The sequence below is a fragment of the Danio rerio genome, chromosome 23 (assembly GCF_049306965.1).
Source record: "Danio rerio strain Tuebingen ecotype United States chromosome 23, GRCz12tu, whole genome shotgun sequence".
NCBI lineage: Eukaryota > Metazoa > Chordata > Actinopteri > Cypriniformes > Danionidae > Danio > Danio rerio.
In genome coordinates this window covers 42,950,116-42,971,654 of record NC_133198.1, presented here as the reverse complement: position 1 = coordinate 42,971,654, position 21,539 = coordinate 42,950,116, and the positions used below count along the sequence as shown (strand labels likewise).

Below are 21,539 nucleotides of genomic sequence, written 5' to 3'. Positions count from 1 at the left end.
GCCGTGCGGCATTCTGAAAAGTTGAGATGTTTTCAACTGTGTGCGCCTGGAATACGCAAGCGCATCATGCTGCAGTTATTACATATTTTGCTAGCCTCTGGGTTAAATTTTTGCGCTAAAGTGACCGAGATGTAACAAGAAAATACGGTAATTTTTCAAAATAATTTTTTTTTCTAAATAAATGATCGTTTCGAATCAGATAATAAATAAAACAGAAATAATTCATGCTTTTTTGTGCGACCCGGTACCAATTGATCTATAGACCGGTGCTGGTCTGTGGCCCGAGGGACCACTGCTCTAGCGCTTATCTGCTCTGCAAGCAACACGCACCTCTTTCTCTAATTCTACACCAAGTGGATTGAGCAGCTGATGACATGATGCACTGAAGTAAACATTTCAAGCACATCGCTTTGATCGTAGCCTTTAGTGAACAGCCAATGCTGATCACATTAGTGTTATCTTATGCATCAAATGATTACAATTTTATTCATTTTTTTCTTTCATTACTCAGTGATTCCTCCGCGTACCACTAGAAGTAAGCATGAGTACCACTAGTGGTACACGTACCGCAGTTTGAGAACCACTGGTTTAAAGCACAGATGACAAATCCAGTTCCTGGAGGGCCACAGCTCTGCAGACTTTAGTTCCAACCCTGCTTCAACACACTTACCTGTAGGTTTCAAACAAGTCTGAAGGACTCAATTAATCTGATCAGGTGTGTTTAATTAGGGATAAAGCTAAACTGTGCAGAGCTGCGGCCCTCCAGGAATGGATTTGACACCAGTGGTTTAAAGTAATATATTGCCTGAGTTGTTGTAAACAATGGTACAAAAAAAGAAAAGAAAATGAAAAGTGAAAAAAAATTCCAGTCATTTTTCCATCATTTTGTTTAAATTAAATAACTTAGCTTCAAAATGTACATGCTTTAAGCATTTTATGAAGGATTTTTCTATGTGTGATTTGATTTTATGATATTAAAATGTTATGTGTTCGTAATAAATATGTCATAGTCACAAACGGCATGAAAAAAAACTATATATAACTTTGGAATATGTAAAAACAAAACTACATGGTAGAAAAAAAAATAAAAATACTGACCCAAGATGCCTACTGACTAAATACTGACCCATAATGCCAGTTCTAGTTATCCATAATTAGGCCAACACGGAATCTGCAGATTTTCTGCATATTTTCCGCAGATTTTTAGCCAATGATTAATTGTTTATTTATTTAATTAAATGTGTAAATCTAAATTTATTCAGTTTTTTAATCAATTACAGTAATATTATTGACTAATGTTCATCTGATTTATGTACAACACAGTTTGTTAAGTAATATTTTTTGTCTTTTAGTAGAGATATTATATGAGAGACTTGCTTTATTTACCAAATGAAGTGAATCTAATTGGATTTGCATTTTAAACATTAAATAATAGCTAAAAAGGTATCACTTTTAATTTCATATATTTAGGTTTAAGTTATGATACTCCCAAAATAAATCAGCAGAAATCCGCAGATTTTTACCTAAATTCTCCGCAGAAATAGCAATAAACGTCCGCAGATTCCGTCTGGCCCTGCCCATAATGATACATAATAAATGCCCAGTTCCCTAACAAGAATTTAAGAGTAACTTAAAGATCAGAAGGACCAGAAACCGGGCACAGGTTCAAGATGGTGACGCTGGTACCCGTCTAAAGTAATGAAGGAGGCGTGCAGAGCATAGGGGCGGGAGGGAACCTGCTGTATTCAGTAGCCGAGAAACACTTTCAATCCGTGACTGTTTCTGACCAACACCGAGCACCTAACGAGGGAGCAAAGCGTTTCGAGTTTATTTCGTTCCCAGCGCGTAAATCATGTAGAGAAGGCGCGCAGGTGCTGCAGCTGCGATTTTATTGCAGATATATAAAGAGATTCAGTGACTTTAATGCGACTTTTAAAGTGAAGCGTGCGTGAAGATATTTTGATAGAAACTGTGCTAGGCGATGTAGAAGAGGTTAAACTGGAGGATTTGACTGTAATTTAGTCCCGTCATGGAGGTCCGAAAGGCGCTCACGTGTGTTTTCCTCACCGTGTTTCTGTGTTCTGGAGACGCTCAGGACTCGGTAACTGATTCAGGTGAGTCGTTTTGTTCATGTTTTAATTCGGAGCTCAGCATGAGATTTTGAAGAATCATGTTCTAGAATTAAGGATTCGACAGGCTATATAATTCATGGGAATCGAGTTTTAATTGGGAACTCTGTGCGAGATTCAACCGAGTCATTTGAGTCAAGAATCTTTTCAAATCGACCTGTTCTTGTGTGTAAGTAATGGTCAAGAATCAACATAACATTAACATATTGAAGACTGTACGTTATTTGGATAAATTATTACGATTCAAATGCCTACCTGATTCAAGAATCACATTGCTAAATGCAGGACTTTATTTGAGTTTGATGATGTCTCAGGACAGGTGAGTCATGAGGGTCAGTGCATGATTCAGGTGAGGCGTTTTGGTCATGTTTCAATTCGGATGTCAGATTTTGACGAATCATGTTCTGTAATTCAGGACTCGGTAGGCTACAGTAATTCACACCAATCAGATTAGGAACTCTGTGCGTAATTTAACCGAGTCTTTTGAGTCAAGAACCTTTTCAAAACTAAAATTTCTTGTGTGTAAATAATGGTCAAGCATCATCATAACATTAACATTGAAGACTGTAGGTGATTTGGATAAATTATTAGTTTAAACGCCTACCTAATTCAAGAATCACATTGCTAAATGCAGGACTTTAATTGATTCGGTTGAGGCATGTCTCAGGACAGGTGAGGCAGGGTCAGTCATGATTCAGGTGAGTCGTTTTGTTCATGTTTTAATTCGGATCTCAATTTGAGATTTTGACTAATCATGTTCTATAATTCAGGACTCGGTAGGCTATATACAGTAATTCATACGAATCATGTTTTAATTAGGAAGCTTGTGTGTGATTCAACCGAGTCATTTGAGTCAAGAATCTTCTCAGGACTCAAAACGACCTGTTCTTGTGTGTAATAATGGTCAAGCATTAACATAATATTAACATATTGAAAACTGTACGTGATTATGATAAATTACTACGGTTCAAAAGCCTACCTGATTCAGGAATCACATTGCTAAAGGCAGGACTCTATTTGATTTGGTTGAGTTATGTCTCCGGACAGGTGAGTCATGAGGGTCAGTACATGATTCAGGTGAGTCATATCAGTAAATAGCTGATTCAAAAGAGATATTCAATTATAAGACAAAACACAAATAACTTGACATAGGCTAGCACTAAACTGCATTAAATAAATAGTCGTAGATAACTACTTTTGGTTCCCAGAATGTTTTCTGTTGGTTATTCACGAACATATGTAGAATATAAGCAGCCTGTGTTCTGTTTTAGATAGGAAAGAAAAAACCAATAGGCAATGTTCCCAGAACGTTTTATAGTTTAGTTCCCCCCAAAAAATAACCAATTGGGAACATTAGGGGAACGTTATGTGTTTGCTGGGCTTAGTATGAAGTAGTTTGAACATTCATAATTAATTGAAGGAACCAAATAACTAATAAATCATAACTAATAATGATAATACTAAAAATATAGAACCCTAAAGTGTTTTCATTAGTCAAAAACAGACGTGCATGTGGGCTTAAGGTCTCGAAATAATTATTACGAAGTAATCAGACAGCTCCCAAGTTACACTTAGATAACTGCAATCTTATTTCCATCTCTATTCTTTTCTTTTCTATAGTTTTCTATTGTATTCTAGATCATGAAGATCTCAAAGCCCTTAAGACAACAAAGCATCTGAATGAAATCTGATAAACACAAAGGAGTACCAGCAGAAATGCATTATAAACATGCGCGCTAGAAGGAAAACATGTGTCTAGAAGTATTTCGTTTTATCAGAAGAGTCTGCCTCTCATGGCAGAAGTATAAGCAATCTATTTCAATATGTTAAAAATAATTATATCCATACACAATTAGGCCTGGCATAACAATTCTAGAACTGTAGTGACTGCCATAAATTGTCAGGATTTACATCTGAGTATTTGCTGTATGAATAGAATAGAAATAACTCGTTGTCAGCACAGCGCAGGCATGTGAATGAAAGGATTTTTCCTGTCACTCAATAAATGTAAGGATACCGATCGCTCTTGCATTGTGAAATACCAATTAAATAGTGGAAAGTAGGGGTATTGTGTACATTTCGCCTGTCATCTGATGCATGTCATGACATCCCGCTGAAGCACAAGATGGATAAGCAACAGAGGCATTCATGCATGCACTGTATCCAACAACCACTGACTCATTCACTACATAGTGTGTGAGGGTCGTATAGTTTGCTATGTGAGGAATGAGATGTGTATTTTGAGATTACATGTTGTATCAAAAGTATGATATATGGTAATCCATAGGGCGGCGCGGTGGCTCAGTGGTTAACACTGTCGGCTCACAGCAAGAAGGTCAAGCTCCGGCTGGGTCAGTTGATGTTTCTGTGTGGAGTTTGCTTGTTCTCCCCATGTTGGCATAGATTTTCTCTGGGTGCTCCGGTTTCCCCCACTGTCCAAAGACATGCGCTATAGGTGAATTGAATTAACTAAATTGGCTGTAGAATATGAGTGCGTGTGTGAATGCAACAGTGTATGGGTGTTTCCCAGTGCTGGGTTGCAGCTTGAAGGGTATCCGCTGTGCAAAACATTTGCTGGATAAGTTGGCGGTTCATTCAGTTGTGGTGACCTCTGAGGAATAAAGAGCCTTAAGGCTGATTTATACTTCTGTGTCAAGCGCATACGTATGCTCTGGTGCAGCCATCACAAAACAATGTAATTACACGTCGCAACAACGTGTAGCGGGCGAGGCAGTGGCGCAGTAGGTAGTGCTTTCGCCTCACAGCAAGAAGGTCGCTGGTTCGAACTTCGGCTCAGTTGGTGTTTCTGTGAGGAGTTTGCATGTTCTCCCTGCCTTCGCTGGGGTTTCCTTCGGGTGCTCCGGTTTCCCCCACAGTCCAAAGACATGCGGTTCAGGTGAATTGGGTAGGCTAAAATTGTCTGTAGTGTGTGTGTGTGTGTGTGTGTGTGTGTGTGTGTGTGTGTGTGTGTGTGTGTGAATGTGTGTGTGTGGATGTTTCCCAGAGATGGGTTGCGGCTGGTTTGGCATTCACTGCGTAAAAACTTGCTGGGTAAGTTGGCGGTTCATTCCGCTGTGGCGACCCCGGATTAATAAAGGGACTAAGCCGACAAGAAAATTAATGTATGATGAACAACGTGCAGCGCAAGCTCTGTGATTGGTCGGATTGGTACAGGTGACAAGCGTGGGCGGTGCTGAGAGCCGCGAGCCAGATGAAGCGAGTGTTTACAAGTGTCGAGTCCTGTAAAGGAGCTCCAGATGTTACCGCTGTTACCAGTTTACCCAGTAGCTCGCCATGTATGTCGGCAGACTTGAGACTCAGGGAGGAGTTGACAACAACGACGGGGTTCGAGTCCGGTGATGAATGGTTACAGAAAGCATGTAAGACAAAAACAGAAGCCAAAAAATAAAATAAACATGTAAATAACATGGTGAGAATGTGGTAAAATCTGAAAACATAGTAAAAATCAGGCGAGGGATTTTCTTTTTCTGGATTGCTTTTGAAAACACTGTTGGTTGGGTTTAGGGAAGTGGGTGAGCGCTGGTCAGTCGGTGCTTTTAAAAACACTATCAGTTGTAATTGTGGGTAGGAGTAAGGTGGTTCAGTCGTTCGTTCGGTCAGTCAGTCTACAGGGGTCTTTGTGTTTGGGATTTACGAGAGAACAGTAGGCACGAATGACACTCACAAGATAAATCTGAGATCTGAAAAAGCATACACAGCGGCCTCTGGTGGATTCACGAAAAAAAAAAAAAAAACGAAAAAAAAACATAGCTCCTGGGACGTATTTGGCGCTCTCCAGAAATGTATATATTGGTACGGTTTCAGAATAGGCCTGGGTTTTTTATTGCATATGGGTTTAGTCCAATATCTGCACGTGGTTTCCTGTTGTTTATTTTACTTGGCTATTTTTTAGCTGTTCAGATTGCAACAAAGAATACTAACACTAACAATTCATAGTAATTCAATTTAAATATATATTTTGAAATCTGATTTCAAATTGTCAGCATGTGACTTTTATACTCGTTGACCCCTTGACAAGATTTTGCACTAAAATTTTAAATCTGATTTCAAATAGTTTTAGATCAGATTTCAGAATGATGTGCTACTTAAACTACAATTTGAAATGAATTTAATTCTCCACAAAATATACACGTCAAATGTTTATTCCATTTGGATTTAGTCCAATTTCTGCATGTGTGGTTTCCTGCTGTTTTTTAGCTGTTCATATTGCAACAAAAATACTAATTAATCAATATTTTCAAATCTGATTTAAAATAGCATGTGATTTAGATCAGGTTTGATACACAACAAACAGCTCACTTGAACATTTTTCTAACTGCATATGTGGTGATTTTATTTCTCTTCTGATTTCAAAGTCAAAACAAACATATCATGATCCGATTTAAAACTGCATGTAGTATGCGATTGAAATCCAGTTCTGTGATATTTTCTGTTCTGACTACAGATCAAAACAAACTATACTTTGGATTTACAGATATGCAAACATCAAGCATCATTTATTATTATCATCATTTTTTTGGGCGGTTCAGACTACAAAATTAAAGAGATTGAATCTAGTATGCCCCCCCGCTAAAAATTAATTATTGCTGCCTGTCTGAACAAAACCGTACAGACACCGACAGTGACTCACAGGGAGTAAATCTGGAAGAGCCTTGAGCGTTTTGGCTTTGATTACAGGAGTGTCTGTGCAAAGTGCCACCGCACCCTGCTTCCAAGCGGTCTGGCAAAGGGCATCTACATAGCACTCACCAGTTCAAATGACCAATTGGGCTCGTATCTTTAAGCAAACTATGAGAACTATCGTATGAGCACTATGATGCTTTAAGAGTTTATGATTGTTATGGTACGGCTTTACAATTAAGGTGGCATTAGTTAATGTCAGTTAATGCATTTACTAACAGGAACAAACAATGAACATTAGATTTATTACAGTTTTGTTCATGTTAGTAAACATAAAAATACAGTCGTTCATTGTTAGTTCATGTTAACTCAGTACATGAATTTGGATTTTTTAATAAAACTATGATTAATAAATGCTGTACAAGTGTTGCTCATGTTAGTAATTTACATTAACTGATGAAACCTTATTGTAAAGTGTGACCATTAGTATTAAGTCTATAATTAATCGGCGAAGATACATTTGTTTAAAAGTATCGTCCTGTCCAATATACTTTAGGTGGCCCAGTTATACACGACCAGGCACATGCACACATAGGGCTCAACCTGTGCAGTGCACATGCTCTTTTTAGTCTTGGATGGAAAGTGCCCTTCCAAAATGATCTGAAGTGCCCCCGCCCCCGCGACATGCAAACTCCACACAGAAATGCCAACTGACTCAGTCGAGACTCGAACCAGTGACCTTGCTTCTGTGAGGTGACAGTGCTCACCATTGAGCCGCAGTGCCGCTATCCCAAATATTTTGAAGAATATTCAAATTCAGAGAAATAAGTTTTAACTAGTGAGATGCTGTGTGTTTACGCTAATAATGTCACACACTCTCCACTTCTGATTTGGTTTCATAGAAAACGGGTAAACAGGAAAAATGCTTTAATACAGTATGTTGTGTGTTTTATTAGAGGGCCGTTCACACAGAATGCATTTCTACTTTCCAACGTGATACTTTTCTATTGTTTCTCAATGTAAACAAATGCTTGACGTTGGGTTTAGGGAAAGGGGGTGGGTGGGGGGATTGGTCTGGTGGTCAGTCAGTCAGCGCCCTCTGATGGGTTAATGTGAGAACAGTAGGTGCGAATGGCACTCGCGAGAGAAATTTGTGATCTGAAAAAGGCCTCTGGTGGATTCGCAAAAACAAAAACTGCAAAAAAAAAAAACTTTGGCACTCTTCAGAGATGTATATTGGAGTACGTATCAATAATCAGCCTGGGTTGGAAGATAGCATACCAATACACTACATTCAAATAGTCAAAAAATTGTGAAAAAATAATAATAATAATTGGTGGCAGACACAAATTATTCCTTGCATTAAATGAAAAGCAAAACTCCTCACTTCTAAAATAAAATCCTATTTATTTAAAGTAGGGAAAAATCATAATCACAATTATTTAAAATGATTATTAGCGGGCCATGTGGCTAAAAATTAATTATATTTACTTTAATGCTTGTCTTTTGTTAACTATTAATTGATTAATAATGATAAAAAAACAGTTGGGCGGCTTGGTGGAGTTTGCTTGTTCTCCTCATGTTGGCATGGGTTTCCTCCAGGTGCTCTGGTTTCCCCCACAGTCTAAAGACATGCGCTGTGAGTGAATTGACCAAACTAAATTGGCAGTAGTGAGTGTGTGTGTGTGTGTCTGTGAATGTTTCCCAGTGTTGGGTTGCAGCTGGAAGGGCATCCGCTGCATAAAGCATATGCTGGATAAGTTGGCAGTACATTCCACTGTGGCGACCCCTGATTAATAACGGGATTAAGCAGAAGGAAAATAAATATAGTGTACAGTCACTTTAAGAGCTGCAGTTTCGTTTATATTTTCACTTTCACATGCTCTTTATGTTCAGTTATTGCTTCATAACAAACAGGGTTAATGTGAGTAATTACTGATCGCTGTGTAAACCTGTTGGTCCTACGCCACCTAACCCGCTCCGAGCAGATATCGAACTGGCAACCTTCCGCATGGGAGTCGGTTGCTCTAACAAGGAGGCTAAAGACCATGGCCTTTAGCGATTGTCGCTAGAGCACCTTTATATGTCAGAGGAGTGAGGTTTACCTGCACAGCACTTACTAGCTGGCCTCCGGTACGGCTGCAATAAACATTTAATCTAGATAAATGTTTTTTCATAATCGTTGGAAGCCGAAATTGAAACTAAATTTCGATTAGTTGCACAACCCCAATATGAAAGATAATATGAAAACCACTTGAATTTACTTTTCGATTAAATAAAATAAAAACCTTGACGTGCAAACTATCAAATGCTCAATGGTTCCAGTTGTAAAGCTAAAGAAGATGCAACAAAGAACCAGATTTCAAAGATTCTTCTATAATTTGATCACACTCGACGCCTCCAGATCTGTTCAACAGGACTTCAGTGGGCGATTTTGTATTGTCATGGGTGGCAAAACACTTGGCAGCCTTTCGTTAGTTTCTCCTACTCTCTCTTTTGCTCATTTCTGCACACACTATTTCTGCCTCTTCAGGGGCTTCTGGAAAGGCCTCTACATTCCTGCTTTTACTTCATATGGAACAGGCCATTCTCACCTCCCCCTTCTTTCTTCCATGCCGTCCGTCCGTTTGTCCTCCAGCATCCAGTAGCAGTGCAGTTCCTCCCCCATCTGTTTATGTTTATCACGCAGCTCCAGGTTAGAGGCTCCTCTGCCAGGAATTTCCTGTAACGGCCAAATCAAATGTTCCATCTCTTAGAAAATACAGTTCTTCCTTATCCCAATAAATATCCTTATTTTTAGCATCTACTGTTCCACCCTACTTCCTTGGCAAATGACTAATTTCCTCACTCGCTTTCACACTTATCTCTGTTTCGTTCTCAGGGATTCTTCCCATTTTATCTTGTTATCTTATTTTTCCCCCAAAATATATACAATGGACTTTGTTGGAACTTCAGAATATAGAGAAAAAAAATACAAACTTTTTGGTAACTGTCGCCTCTCAGCAAGAATGTTGCTGGTTCGAGTCCCAGCTGGGCCAGTTGGCATTTCCGTGAGGAGTTTACATGTTCTACCGATGTTGCCGTAGGTTTCCTCTAGGTGCTTTCCAGCACTGGGTTGCCGCTTGAAGAGCATCTGCTGCATAATACATATGCTCGAACATTCATACACTATGGCCAATTTTAGTCCATCCAATTCACCTATAGCACATATCTGTAGACTGTAGGGGGAAACTGAAACCAGCAACATTCTTGCGGTGAGGTGCTAATCAGTGAGCCACTGTATCATTCATTCATTCATTCAATCATTCATTCATTCATTCATTCATTTTTTGCATTCACTTATTGTATTTGTTTATTTGATTGACAGTTTTTTGAGTGATATTTAGTTATTAGTTAGGTGGTTTGTTTGTCATTTAGTTAGTTATTGATTAATGTTTAAGTGCCTAAAATGATTTATTTGATACTTATTTTTTAGTAAAAAATTTTTTAATTTACTGACAATTATTTGAGTGATACTTCATTTGTTTGTTTGTTTGTTGTTTATTTTTTTTATTTGTTTATTTATTAACCGATATTAAGAATTCTTCATGTATTTATTTAAAGGTGTAATTTATTTGATTGATTATTTTTTATTTGACATTTACATTTGATTTGACTGAATTATGAAAACTGCAAGACCAGGTTAAGAATTAAAAGCCTAAATATTAAATGAAAAATATTTCAGTTTTATCCGCGATCCGTTCACTTTCAGGGCCCTTTATTTCACACTTGTCAGAGGGCCCGTGGCGGCCAGCGACCTCTGAAACAAAGACTAAGTTGAAGGAGAATGAATGAATGAATGACTTTTTGGTAAAACTTTACTTGAAGGGGTGTTCATAAGACACAAGGAACCTTTATAATCATTCATTTCAATTCAGTTCAATGTGTTTATTGTCATGTGCACAGAAAAGAAACACTTTCCCTGTACAATGAAATTCTTACTTACACATCATACACAACATACACATGAATACACATACAGTTGAAGTCAAAATCATTAGCCCCCCCCTCCCCCCCCCCCCCCCCATTTTAATGTTTTTATTTATTTTGTTTTCTTTTTTCGAATATTTCCCAAATGATGTTTAACAGAGCAAGGAAATTTTCACAGTATGTCTGATAATATTTTTTCTTCTGGGGAAAGTCTTATTTGTTTAATTTTGGCTTGAATAAAAGCAGTTTTTAATTTATTAAACACCATTTTAAGGTAAAAATTGTTAGCCCCTTTAAGCTAATTGTTTTTTCGATAGTCTACAGAACAAACCATCATTATATAAAAACTCACCTAATTGTCCTAACCTGCCTAGTTAACCTAATTAACCTAGTTAAGCCTTCAAAGGTTCAGGACACCCTGGAGAACTTTTTTTTATATTAACAGATGTGTTTGTGTTGAGCATCAGTTAAGACAATGTTAGCACCTGTCAGCTTTAATTGTGGGGAAAACTGGATAATTTTGAGCTTTTGTCAGCTAATTTCAGCTTCCGGGTTTTAAATGATTTTTGGGGCGGGATCAAAATCGGCGACGTAGCGCAGTACTGCAAGTGCAATGATGACGCGTCGGTTTCTCATTATTATTCATAGCGGAGTTTTCTTATCCTATGAGAAGAGCCGGCTGCTTAATTATTCATGAGACCTGCCAGAGTCAAGCCCGAGCTGTGAGACAAGGACCCACGGCACGGGCACACAATATTTAACCGTTCATGAAGGCTCATATGTGTTTGTTTCCATGATCCACGGGGTTTGTTGCATGTTTTCCCCCGCGATCTTGTCAGGGCCGATCATACAGCAAAGCTGTGTGTGTGCTGCAAGCATTTTTGTCGGGAGAGCAGCACGAGAATTAGAGAATGGCGGACGCTGTCTTTTATCAGGAGTTCGTTTACATTCAGACACATCACTGTGCTGCTGTGTTTGCCTAAATCCTCCAGATTACCAGCAGGACTAATGGTTAAAACTGAGTAAAACTGCACTGAGTCTGCTGGATACGGGGATTGAGGGAGAAGTCCTCATTTATAGTGTTTTTATGAACACGATTATCTTTATAATGATATAAATTGTGGTTATGTGTATATGAAATTTTGAATAACAAATGTAGCAGGGCATTAAATCACTGTTCATTTCTTTGCATTTTAACTTTGTAAACTATAAACTCATGCGTCTCCTCACGGTTTGTCTCATTTTATGAGCTAACTGACAACAACAGTTGTTCGCTCACGTTCTCCCCTGCTGGCCACGCCCACTCCTGCCCGATGCTCGCGGAGCTCCACGCCCATTAATCATGCATCTTTTGAAAAAATTCTGAAGTAGACTTTAACCGAAAATGGGGGGTGTCATGGCCCTTTAAATTTCACTTTAAGTTGTATAGAAGTGTCTCGAAAATGTGTAGTAAAATATTATTTACTGTCATCATGGCAAAGATAAAAAAATCAATTATTAGAAAAGAGTTATTAAAACTATTATGATTAGAAATGTGTTGAGAAAAATCTCTCCGTTAAACAGAAATTGGGGAAAAAATAAACAGGGGCTAATAATTCAGGGAGGCTAATAATTCTGACTTCAACTGTACGTGTATATACACAGAAGTGACAGAAGTATAACTGTAAATTGTAAATATTTAAATATGTATGAATGTAAACAATATATAATACTTCTTGTGCAGTAATGTAAACAGATGTAAGCAATGTATTGTAGTTTATAAAATTGTGCTTATTATGCAAAAGGTGCCTAGTGCAATTGGATTATTTGCAACCAAACAGTATAATGGCAGGAGCAGATTGAGTGCAATTGTATGCATTAATAGTGCAAACTGGATGGAGAATATAGTGTGCTACTGAGCAGAATTTTTTTTTTTTAATCATGACATGACACATGCTGGTTTTGGTAATTATACAGAGTTATTTATCTTTATTAATTTCTATATCGCGTCCTTCCGCTGTTAGCTCTCTCCCTTTTTTTCCTGTACGTTTAATGGTATAAGCTGAGGCTGGTGATTTGTCTCAAACATAATAACATTCTCTGTTAGAGACTCAAACTTGTGTACGGTTACACAAGTTCGGATGCAGCCAATATATTTTATTTTGAGAAACGTTTGGAATAGTAAACATGTCAGGCTAAATAATTCAAATGAATCGTTGACTTCTGCTGTCTTCATTTGTTTCACAGATTTCTTTACAATTTAAAACAGCATCTTTGGATTTCTTTTTCTAACCCTGACCTTTCCAAACTGGGTATACCTTGACAATGGTTATTGTCCCGTGCCTATGAGGCATTATAATTTTGTCATGAATATTTTTCTGATCACGTTTTCAGAGGAACAAACTGTATTTGTCATTAAATTGTCTCCTTACACTTGTCATTACTCTTGTCAAATCATTTTTAACAGCATCAATAATATTTGATAACATGTTAATGACAAATTTAGCTTGTACCAATGCATTTTTCTTCAAACAGCATGAGGAGACCAAGCAGTTATATTATGCAATGCACAGTAAAGTGTGTAAAATTTACAGTCTGCAATAAATCTTGAGGCACCATGATGATACACAGCATCCAGCAAGGAATAAAGATAAGGAGCATACCAATACACTACATCTCCATTGTCAAAATTTTGTAAAAATACAAATAAAATAATAATAATAATAAAAGTTAGACTCAGTGACTAACTTCTTCCTTGCATTAAACGAAAAGCAAAACTTATTTCTAAAATAAAACCCTTTTTTTGAAGGGATAATTTAGAGGATTACTACAGTTTGATAACCACTTGAATTTACTTTTTCTCAACATTTTAAACTAGCTCAAATAAAAACCTTGGCCTGCAAACTATCAAATGCTCAATGGTTCCAGTTGTAAAACTAAAGAAGATGCAACAAAGAACCAGATTTCAAAGATTCTTCAGTAATTTGATCACTCGACGCCTCCAGATCTGTTCAATGGGACTTCAGTGGGCGATTGGGACATGATTGTTATGAGGCATGATAATTGTGTCATAAATATTTTTCGGATCACGTTTTCATTAAAATGCCTTATTGAAAGTCTCAAAACTCTGTCAAATCTTTTTTAACAGCATTGTTAATATGTAATTATGTAATGACATTTCAATGGCAAATTAAGCTTGTACCACTGTAGTTGAGGTATATATATATATATATATATATATATATATATATATATATATATATATATATATATATATATATATATATATATATATATATATATATATATATATATATATATATATATACAGTTGAATTCAGAATTATTAGCCCCCTTTTGATTTTTTTCTTCTTTTTGAAATATTTCCCAAATTATGTTTAACAGGGCAAGGAAATTCACAGTATGTCTGATAATATTTTTTCTTCTGGAGAAAATCTTATTTGCTTTACTTCGGCTAGAATAAAAACAGTTATTATTTTTTTACAAGCCTTTTTTGGGACAAAATTATTAGCCCTTTAAAGCAATTTTTTTTTCGATAGTCTACAGAACAAACCATCGTTATACAATAACTTGCCTAGTTACCCTAACCTGCCTAGTTCACCTAACTAACCTAGTTAAGCCTTTAAATGTCACTTTCAGCTGTATAGAAGTGTCTTGAAAAATATCTAGTCAAATATTATTTACTGTCATTATGGCAAAGATAAAAATGAATCAGTTATTAGAGAAAACTATTATGCTTAGAAATGTGTTGAAACAATCTTCCCTCCATTAAACAGAAATTGGGGGAAAAAAATAAACAGGGGCGCTAATAATTCAGGGGGGCTAATAATTCTGACTTCAACTGTATGTGTGTGTGTATATATATACAGTTGAAGTCATAATTATTAGCCCCCCTTTGAATTTTTTTCTTCTTTTTTAAATATTTCCAAAATTATGTTTAACAGAGCAAGGAAATTTTCACAGTATGTAATATTTTTTCTTCTGGATAAAGTCTGATTTTTTTTATTTCAGCAAGAATAAAAGCAGTTTTTAATTTTTTAAACACCATTTTAGGGACAAAATTATTAGCCCCTTTAAGCTAATTTTTTTCTCAATAGTCTACAGAACAAACCATCGTTATACAATAACTTGCCTGATTACCCTAACCTGCCTAGTTAGCCTAATTAACCTAGTTAAGCTTTAAATGTCACTTTAAGCTATATAGAAGTGTCTTGAAAAATATTAAGTAAAATATTATTTACTGTCATCATGGCAAAGATAAAACAAATCAGTTATTAGAAATAGGTTTCTAAAACTATTATGCTTAGATATGTGCTAAAACAATCTTCCCTCCATTAAACAGAAATTTGGGAAAAAAATAAACAGGGGCACTAATAAGTCAGGGGGGCTAATAATTCTGACTTCAACTGTATATATATATATATATATATATATATATATATATATATATATATATATATATATATATATATATATATATATATATGTGTGTGTGTGTGTGTGTGTGTGTGTGTGTGTGTGTATACACACACACACACACACACACACACACACACACACACACACACACACACACACACACACACACACACACACACACAGTTGAATATGTAAGTCAGAATTATTCGCCCTTACCACCACCCCCCCTCCGTTTATTTTTTTTCCCTGATTTCTGTTTAACAGAGAGCAGATTTTTTTTGTTAACACATTTCTAAACACAATAGTTTTAATAAATTCTATAATTGTTATTTATTACTATTATTTATTTATTGTTATTTCTAATAAGTGATTTATTTTATCTTTCGTCATAATGACAATAAATAAATTTGACTAGATATTTTTCAAGACACTTCTATACAGCTTAAAGTGACATTTAAAGGCTTAACTAGGTTAATAAGGTTAGCTAGGCAGGTTAGGGTAACTAGGCAAGTTATTGTATAACGATGGTTTATTCTGTAGACAAGCAAATAATTATATATCTTAAAGGGGCTAATAGTTTTGACCTTTAAATGGGTTTTTAAAAAATTTAAAACTGCTTTTATTTTAGCCGAAATAAAACAAATAAGACTTTCTCCAGAAGATAAAATATTATCAGACATACTGTGAAAATTTCCTTGCCCTGTTAAACATTATTTGAGATGTTCTTCATTTCATATAAATATATATATATATGAGAACATGCTCCACATAGAAATGCCAGCTGACCCAGCCAGGACTCAAACCAGCAACCTTCTTGATGTGGGACGACAGGGCTAACCACTGAGCCACTGTGGGGCCCTCTACTAAACAAATGAATTATTTAAAATAAAATGATTATTATTGCAAACTATTGCAAACAATTTTTGGTTTTGTTTCAAAAAATTGTGCAGCCCTGTAAGACATTCACCTCTGTCTTTGTACTTGCTTAACCAAAAGAATTACGATTTACAGCTGGACAATAAAATGGGCAACCAAAATAAAGAAGTCCCATGGGCAGATATTATACGACCAAAGGGATCTCAAGTAGTGTGCATATATACTCACATGGCCTCTTTCTCCTCGAGCTCTGGAAAGTCTGGGATGTTTTAGTGCTTCTGTGTGCTAAATAAACACTCATCTAACTCGCTCTTGAGATGCTAAACCAGAGATAAAGTGAAAAAAGCTTATGGAAAGAGAACAAATAAAAGCCAGGACTTGATTTTGTCCAATGGGACTTTGCTAGTCTATCATTAGAGCAAGTTATTTTTTTATTAAGTATTACAATGATATTAATAATACGAATTTAAAAAGGGTAATATTTTGCGTGTTATTGTTTGATATGTATGAAAGAAAGTAAAAAATAAGCAATTTTTTTATAAAACTGCAAATGTCTCTTTTTGGGGAAGCAAAAACACACTGCTTTGTGTGTGTCTCTTTAAATGCAAATGAGCTGCTCCTCTATGGCTGAGCATTGAACAGTATTTTTTTAGTCACATTAAGTGGTCACAGTTTCCCAGAGATGGGTTGTAGCTGGAAGGGCATGCGCTGCGTAAAAACGTGTTGGATAAGTTGGCGGTTCATTCCGCTGTGGCGACCCCGCATTAACAAAGTGGTCACAGTGTAGAGCAATGTACTACAGTATTTACAATAGATCAAGAGTTTAAACTGACCAGGCTTTAAAACCCTATTTAGATGTTTTGTTTGCTGTTGCCGGAGTAAGGCTAACACTGTAATGGCACAGCCCATGTAAATAAATTGTCTGTGCTCCTAAACTTTGCACTGTGCTACTTAGGGCTAGGCGATATGAAAAAATCGAAAATCACTATATAAGCCATCTCATATCGTGATAGCAATATCGTGATGTAGTACCATTTCTGTAAATTCAATAAGTTAGTTTAAATATTAAAAAAGAAATAGTCCTTTACATGTAGTAATACATATACAGTTGAAGTCAATCATTAGCCCCCCTTTGATCTATTTATTTATTTTTTCTATTTTAAATATTTCCCAAATGATGTTTAACAGTGTGAGGCAGTGGCACAGTAGGTAACGCTGTCACCCTACAGCAAGAAGGTCACTGGTTCGAACCTCGGCTCAGTTGGTGTTTCTGTGTGGAGTTTGCATGTTCTCCCTGCCTTCGTGTGGGTTTTCTCCGGGTGCTCCGGTTTCCCCCACAGTCCAAAGACATGCGATACAGGTGAATTTGGTTAGGCTAAATTGTCCATAGTGTGTGAATGTGTGTGGATGTTTCCCAGAGATGGGTTGCGGCTGGAAGGGCATCCGCTGCGTAAAAACTTGCTGGATAAGTTGGCGGTTCATTCCGCTGTGGCGACCCCGGATTAATAAAGGGACTAAGCCGACAAGAAAATTAATTAATGAATGATGTTTAACAGAGCAAGGAAATTTTCACAGTATGTCTGATAATATTTTTTCTTCTGAAGAAAGTCTCATTTGTTTTATTTCAGCTAGAATAAGGGGGGGCGGGGGGGGGGGGGGGGGGGGGCTAATAATTTTGATCTTAACTGTACATATAAATTTTTCGACATTACATATTTCTACTTATGTACATTACAGTAACATGTTTTATTCATGAACATTTGAGCCGGTTTCAGTTCTCAGTTCTTTCGTTTTCATTTTATTTAAAAAATATATTTATTTTACTTGTCTGTTAATTAAATCCCATTTTGTTATTCAACCTATTAACTTATTTTTACGCAACAGTCAAATTGCATGGTAATTTTCAATGTGAAGAAAATTCAAAAGAAGGTAATGATTCGCACTCAAGTGCTTCATACTGTTTATATTTTTACTTTTTCTTACATTTTACGGCTGATAACAGACAAACAGACGTTTCGGCACAAAGCCTTCCTCAGTGTGTCTCGAAACGTCTGTTTGAAAATTAAAACAGTATGAAGCAATTGAGTGCAAATCATTACCTTCTTTTGAATAATAGTAACGATCAGATTAACGCACCAAACCAAAGAAGTAACTAAAAAAGAACCGCAAGCGCGCAGGACAAACTGCAGTAACTGCTATGTGAAGCAAATGAAATAATTTATTCTTGGCATGCTGATTTATGTGAAATCGCGAATATAGGTGTATATAATCACCTTGCAATTAATACCCTTGCAAGAAATTGCTTTTTTTTGCTTAGAGGAGGCTATTTAGTTCATAAGATTAGATCAAACTTTTATGAAGTTTTTAAGTTTTAGTTCACTGTATAAAAATATAAAATTTTTAAATATTTATAATTATCGGCTCTAGTATATCAATTATCAGCCTTTAAATTTTAAGAGATATCAGTTACCGATATCTGTGCATCCCTAATATATTTATTATAGGTAGGTAGTGCTGTCGCCTCACAGCAAGAAGGTCGCTGGTTCAACATTTGGCAGGGTCAGTTGGCGTTTCTGTGTGGAGTTTGCATGTTCTCCCTGCATTCACGTGGGTTTCCTCCGGGTGCTCCGGTTTCCCCTACAGTCCAAAGAAATGCGGTACAGGCTAAATTGTCCATAGTGTATGAATGTGAATGAGTGTGTATGAATGTTGCCTAGACATGGGTTGCGGCTGGAGCGGTTCATTCCGCTGTGGCGACCCCAGATTAATAAAGGGACTAAGCCGAAAAGAAAATGAATGAATGAATGACTGATGTAGGTTGACAAAAAGTGTTTTAACAGTATAGTTTAACCTCGGCTTTACTGTGTGAAAGTATAACGTGTATAATGGTGACTCTAAATGTAGTGTTGTTGTTCCACCTGCAGTGTTGAATTGCTGTGAAGGCGATGTCCTCTTCCTCCTGGACTCCTCTGGCAGCGTGGCCTCCTACGAGTTCTCCCGCATGGTGGATTTCCTCTCCGAACTCCTCCTGCCGTTCTCCCTGGGCCCAGATCATGTGAGGGTGGGCCTGCTGCAGGTCGGGACCGAGCCTCATCTGGAGTTCGGCTTTGATGCCTACAGCTCCCAGCAAGGGCTGCAGGCAGCACTGGAGAGGACTAAACAGCTGAAGGGCGACACCAACACAGTGGAGGCTCTTCTGATGGCCAGGGCGCAGGTTTTGAGGGCGGGTGTCCCGGGAGGAGCCAGGCCAGATCTGCCCCGCGTTCTGGTGTGGCTGACGGATGGAGTAGATCCAGGAAACGTGCAGGAGCCCATGGCCAGGTTGAGGGACGAGGGAGTCGCCGTGCTGGTCGTCTCCACTGGACATGGGAACTATCAGGTGCTGAGGGAGGTCGTGAGTCCGCCTACTGAGGAGCATCTGTTCTTCGTGGACATCGACGACATCAGCATCATCGGCGAAGACCTGAGGAACTCAATCATTGGTGGGTGGTTAACTCAAATTAATTAATAATGAGATTCTTATGACAAATTATGATTTATTGACTGATAAAGATTTCAAATTATGTTTAGAAGTTCTTGATTGCATATCCTCCTGAGACCCAAATCATTTTTATTTGATTTGCTCTGTGATGAGATCCTTTGGGTTGAAAAAAAAAAAAATCTACAATTTAGAGTTTTTAGATTTTGTTTTTATTTTTAATTTTACAGCATGCCCACTGTAGTGGACCACCATAGTTCAAAACAACCGCCACTCAGGGTGCTTTCACACCTGTGAATCGATTCAGTTGTTCCGAAACAGAGATTACAATTGTTACATTGTTGCTCTTTGTTCTTGGAGCGGTTCGCTTTCACACTGCAAAGTTTCTAATCGGACCAAAAGAGCTAAAACAAGTCACGTGCGAATAAACTCTCTTCACATTGGTTAGAGTGTCAGGGTTTATTTTGCAGCGTCCCGCTAAGCCAGGGGTCTCAAACTCGCGGCCCGTGGGCCATTTGCGGCCCTCAGTGCAATATTTTGTGGCCCGCGCCGACCACTGTACTCTGACAGAATCAGCGGAGCGGGGAGAGAGAGCGCTCCCCGCTCCGCTGATTCTATCCGTACACAGCGCGCTTGTCACTCAATGTGCGTTGTCAAACGGGTTCTGATCAGCTGTGTTGTCGCGCGCGTACTCAAGAGCGGTGTTGTCGCGCGCGTACTCAAGAGCGGTGTTGTCGCGCGCGTACTGAAGGGCGGGACCGAGGGTGTGTCGCGTCGCGGGGGCACTTTTGATTATTTTGGAAGGGCACTTTCTATGCAAGACTAAAAAGGGCATGTGCTCTGCACAGGTTGAGCCCTATGTGTGCACGTGCCTGCCCTGCATCTTATATATATTGATATTATAGGTAGATACAGACTGGTACAGACTGATGTGACTGGAGTGGGGTGGGGGTGTTTTATTTATACATATATACGCCTTTTTTTTAGGTGAGGGAATGGAAGTTTTGAGTGAGTTCCCCCACTTTTTTCCCTAGGACTTCAATAAGTCAAAGTACAGGTCTAGACTTAATGATGATCATCTTCAAGCCATACTGAGGGTCTCAACTGCTTCCGCTCTAAAGCCAAATGTGGTTCAGATTTGTGAGAAGAAGCGCTGTCAAGTCTCTGGCAGCAAGAAGTAGGCAAAAGATGCCATGTTCAGAAGAACTGTTCATAATCTTCACTCAATGTTCTATTAATGTTCAGGACACTTCATGTTCAGAAGAAATAATTAAAACTGTTAATAATGACATTTGAGGACTTTTTTTTGTGAAATCCCTTATGCGGCCCAGCCTCACCCAGACTTTGCCTCCTGCGGCCCCCAGGTAAATTGAGTTTGAGACCCCTGCGCTAAGCTGTCAGGAGAGGTGGTGGTTTGGTGGTGATTGACAGGGTGCGCGTGCAACGTTTCCGAGGAGAGACGGGGTAGGGAGGGGTGAGAAGGGTGCACGACGATGCCTATTTGAGGACCGGGAGGGAGACGCGAGATTACCGGGAGATCATCACTCGTTTGCGGGCATCCGGAGACTCGCGAAACTTCCCGCCCTACTCATAATTCTCTCTTCATATAGCTGTAAGCCTATTACATATCCATAAAACACTGTGATATAACCGCGCTCGGATCGGATCGCTTTCTCACTGCAATCGAACCGCTCCAGGGTTCGTTTCAATCGAGCCGAGACCACCTCATTCAAGCGATCTCGGAGCGATTACTTTGGCGCGGAACAGAGCGCGATTGCCCTGTTCACATATGCCAAACAAACCGCGCTAACTGGGCAATCGAGACACATTCTGAAACAAAATTGTAGGTGTGAAAGCACCCTCAGACAACAAAACTGTACAGGATATGGCTGTAAAGGGATATTAATCCATTATTATTTTAACAAAAACTAAACAAAAGCCATTTCTTTCTTTTGTATTGAACATGAAACATGAATCATCATTTAAAAGCATATGCTTAAAGAAACTCATAAACATTCATTATTAAG

The 21,539-nt window shown here is 38.0% G+C and overlaps 2 protein-coding genes and 1 long non-coding RNA gene across 4 annotated transcripts in view; 2 read left to right on the top strand and 1 right to left on the bottom strand.

The window, feature by feature from the left end:
* Positions 1 to 2,792, bottom strand: part of tmco4 (transmembrane and coiled-coil domains 4) — a 61,531-nt gene extending 58,739 nt beyond the window's left edge. Inside the window, exon 1 of the mRNA XM_073939396.1 lies at positions 2,734 to 2,792. The gene's annotated coding sequence lies outside the window, so the exon portion shown is untranslated. The remainder of the gene's footprint in view (positions 1 to 2,733) is intronic.
* The window catches only part of vwa1 (von Willebrand factor A domain containing 1), a 33,377-nt gene continuing 13,599 nt past the window's right edge, over positions 1,762 to 21,539 (top strand). The window contains exons 1-2 of one of the 2 annotated variants that reach the window (XM_005174134.6): positions 1,762 to 2,114; positions 18,959 to 19,516. In XM_005174134.6, coding sequence (XP_005174191.2) covers positions 2,030 to 2,114; positions 18,959 to 19,516 — 643 coding nt within the window. In that variant the 5' untranslated portion in view covers positions 1,762 to 2,029. 2 annotated transcript variants of the gene reach the window in all.
* LOC141380567 (uncharacterized) lies at positions 5,243 to 9,060 on the top strand. The gene is made up of 2 exons (XR_012398796.1): positions 5,243 to 5,371; positions 6,051 to 9,060. It is a non-coding gene; the product is annotated as an uncharacterized lncRNA (long non-coding RNA).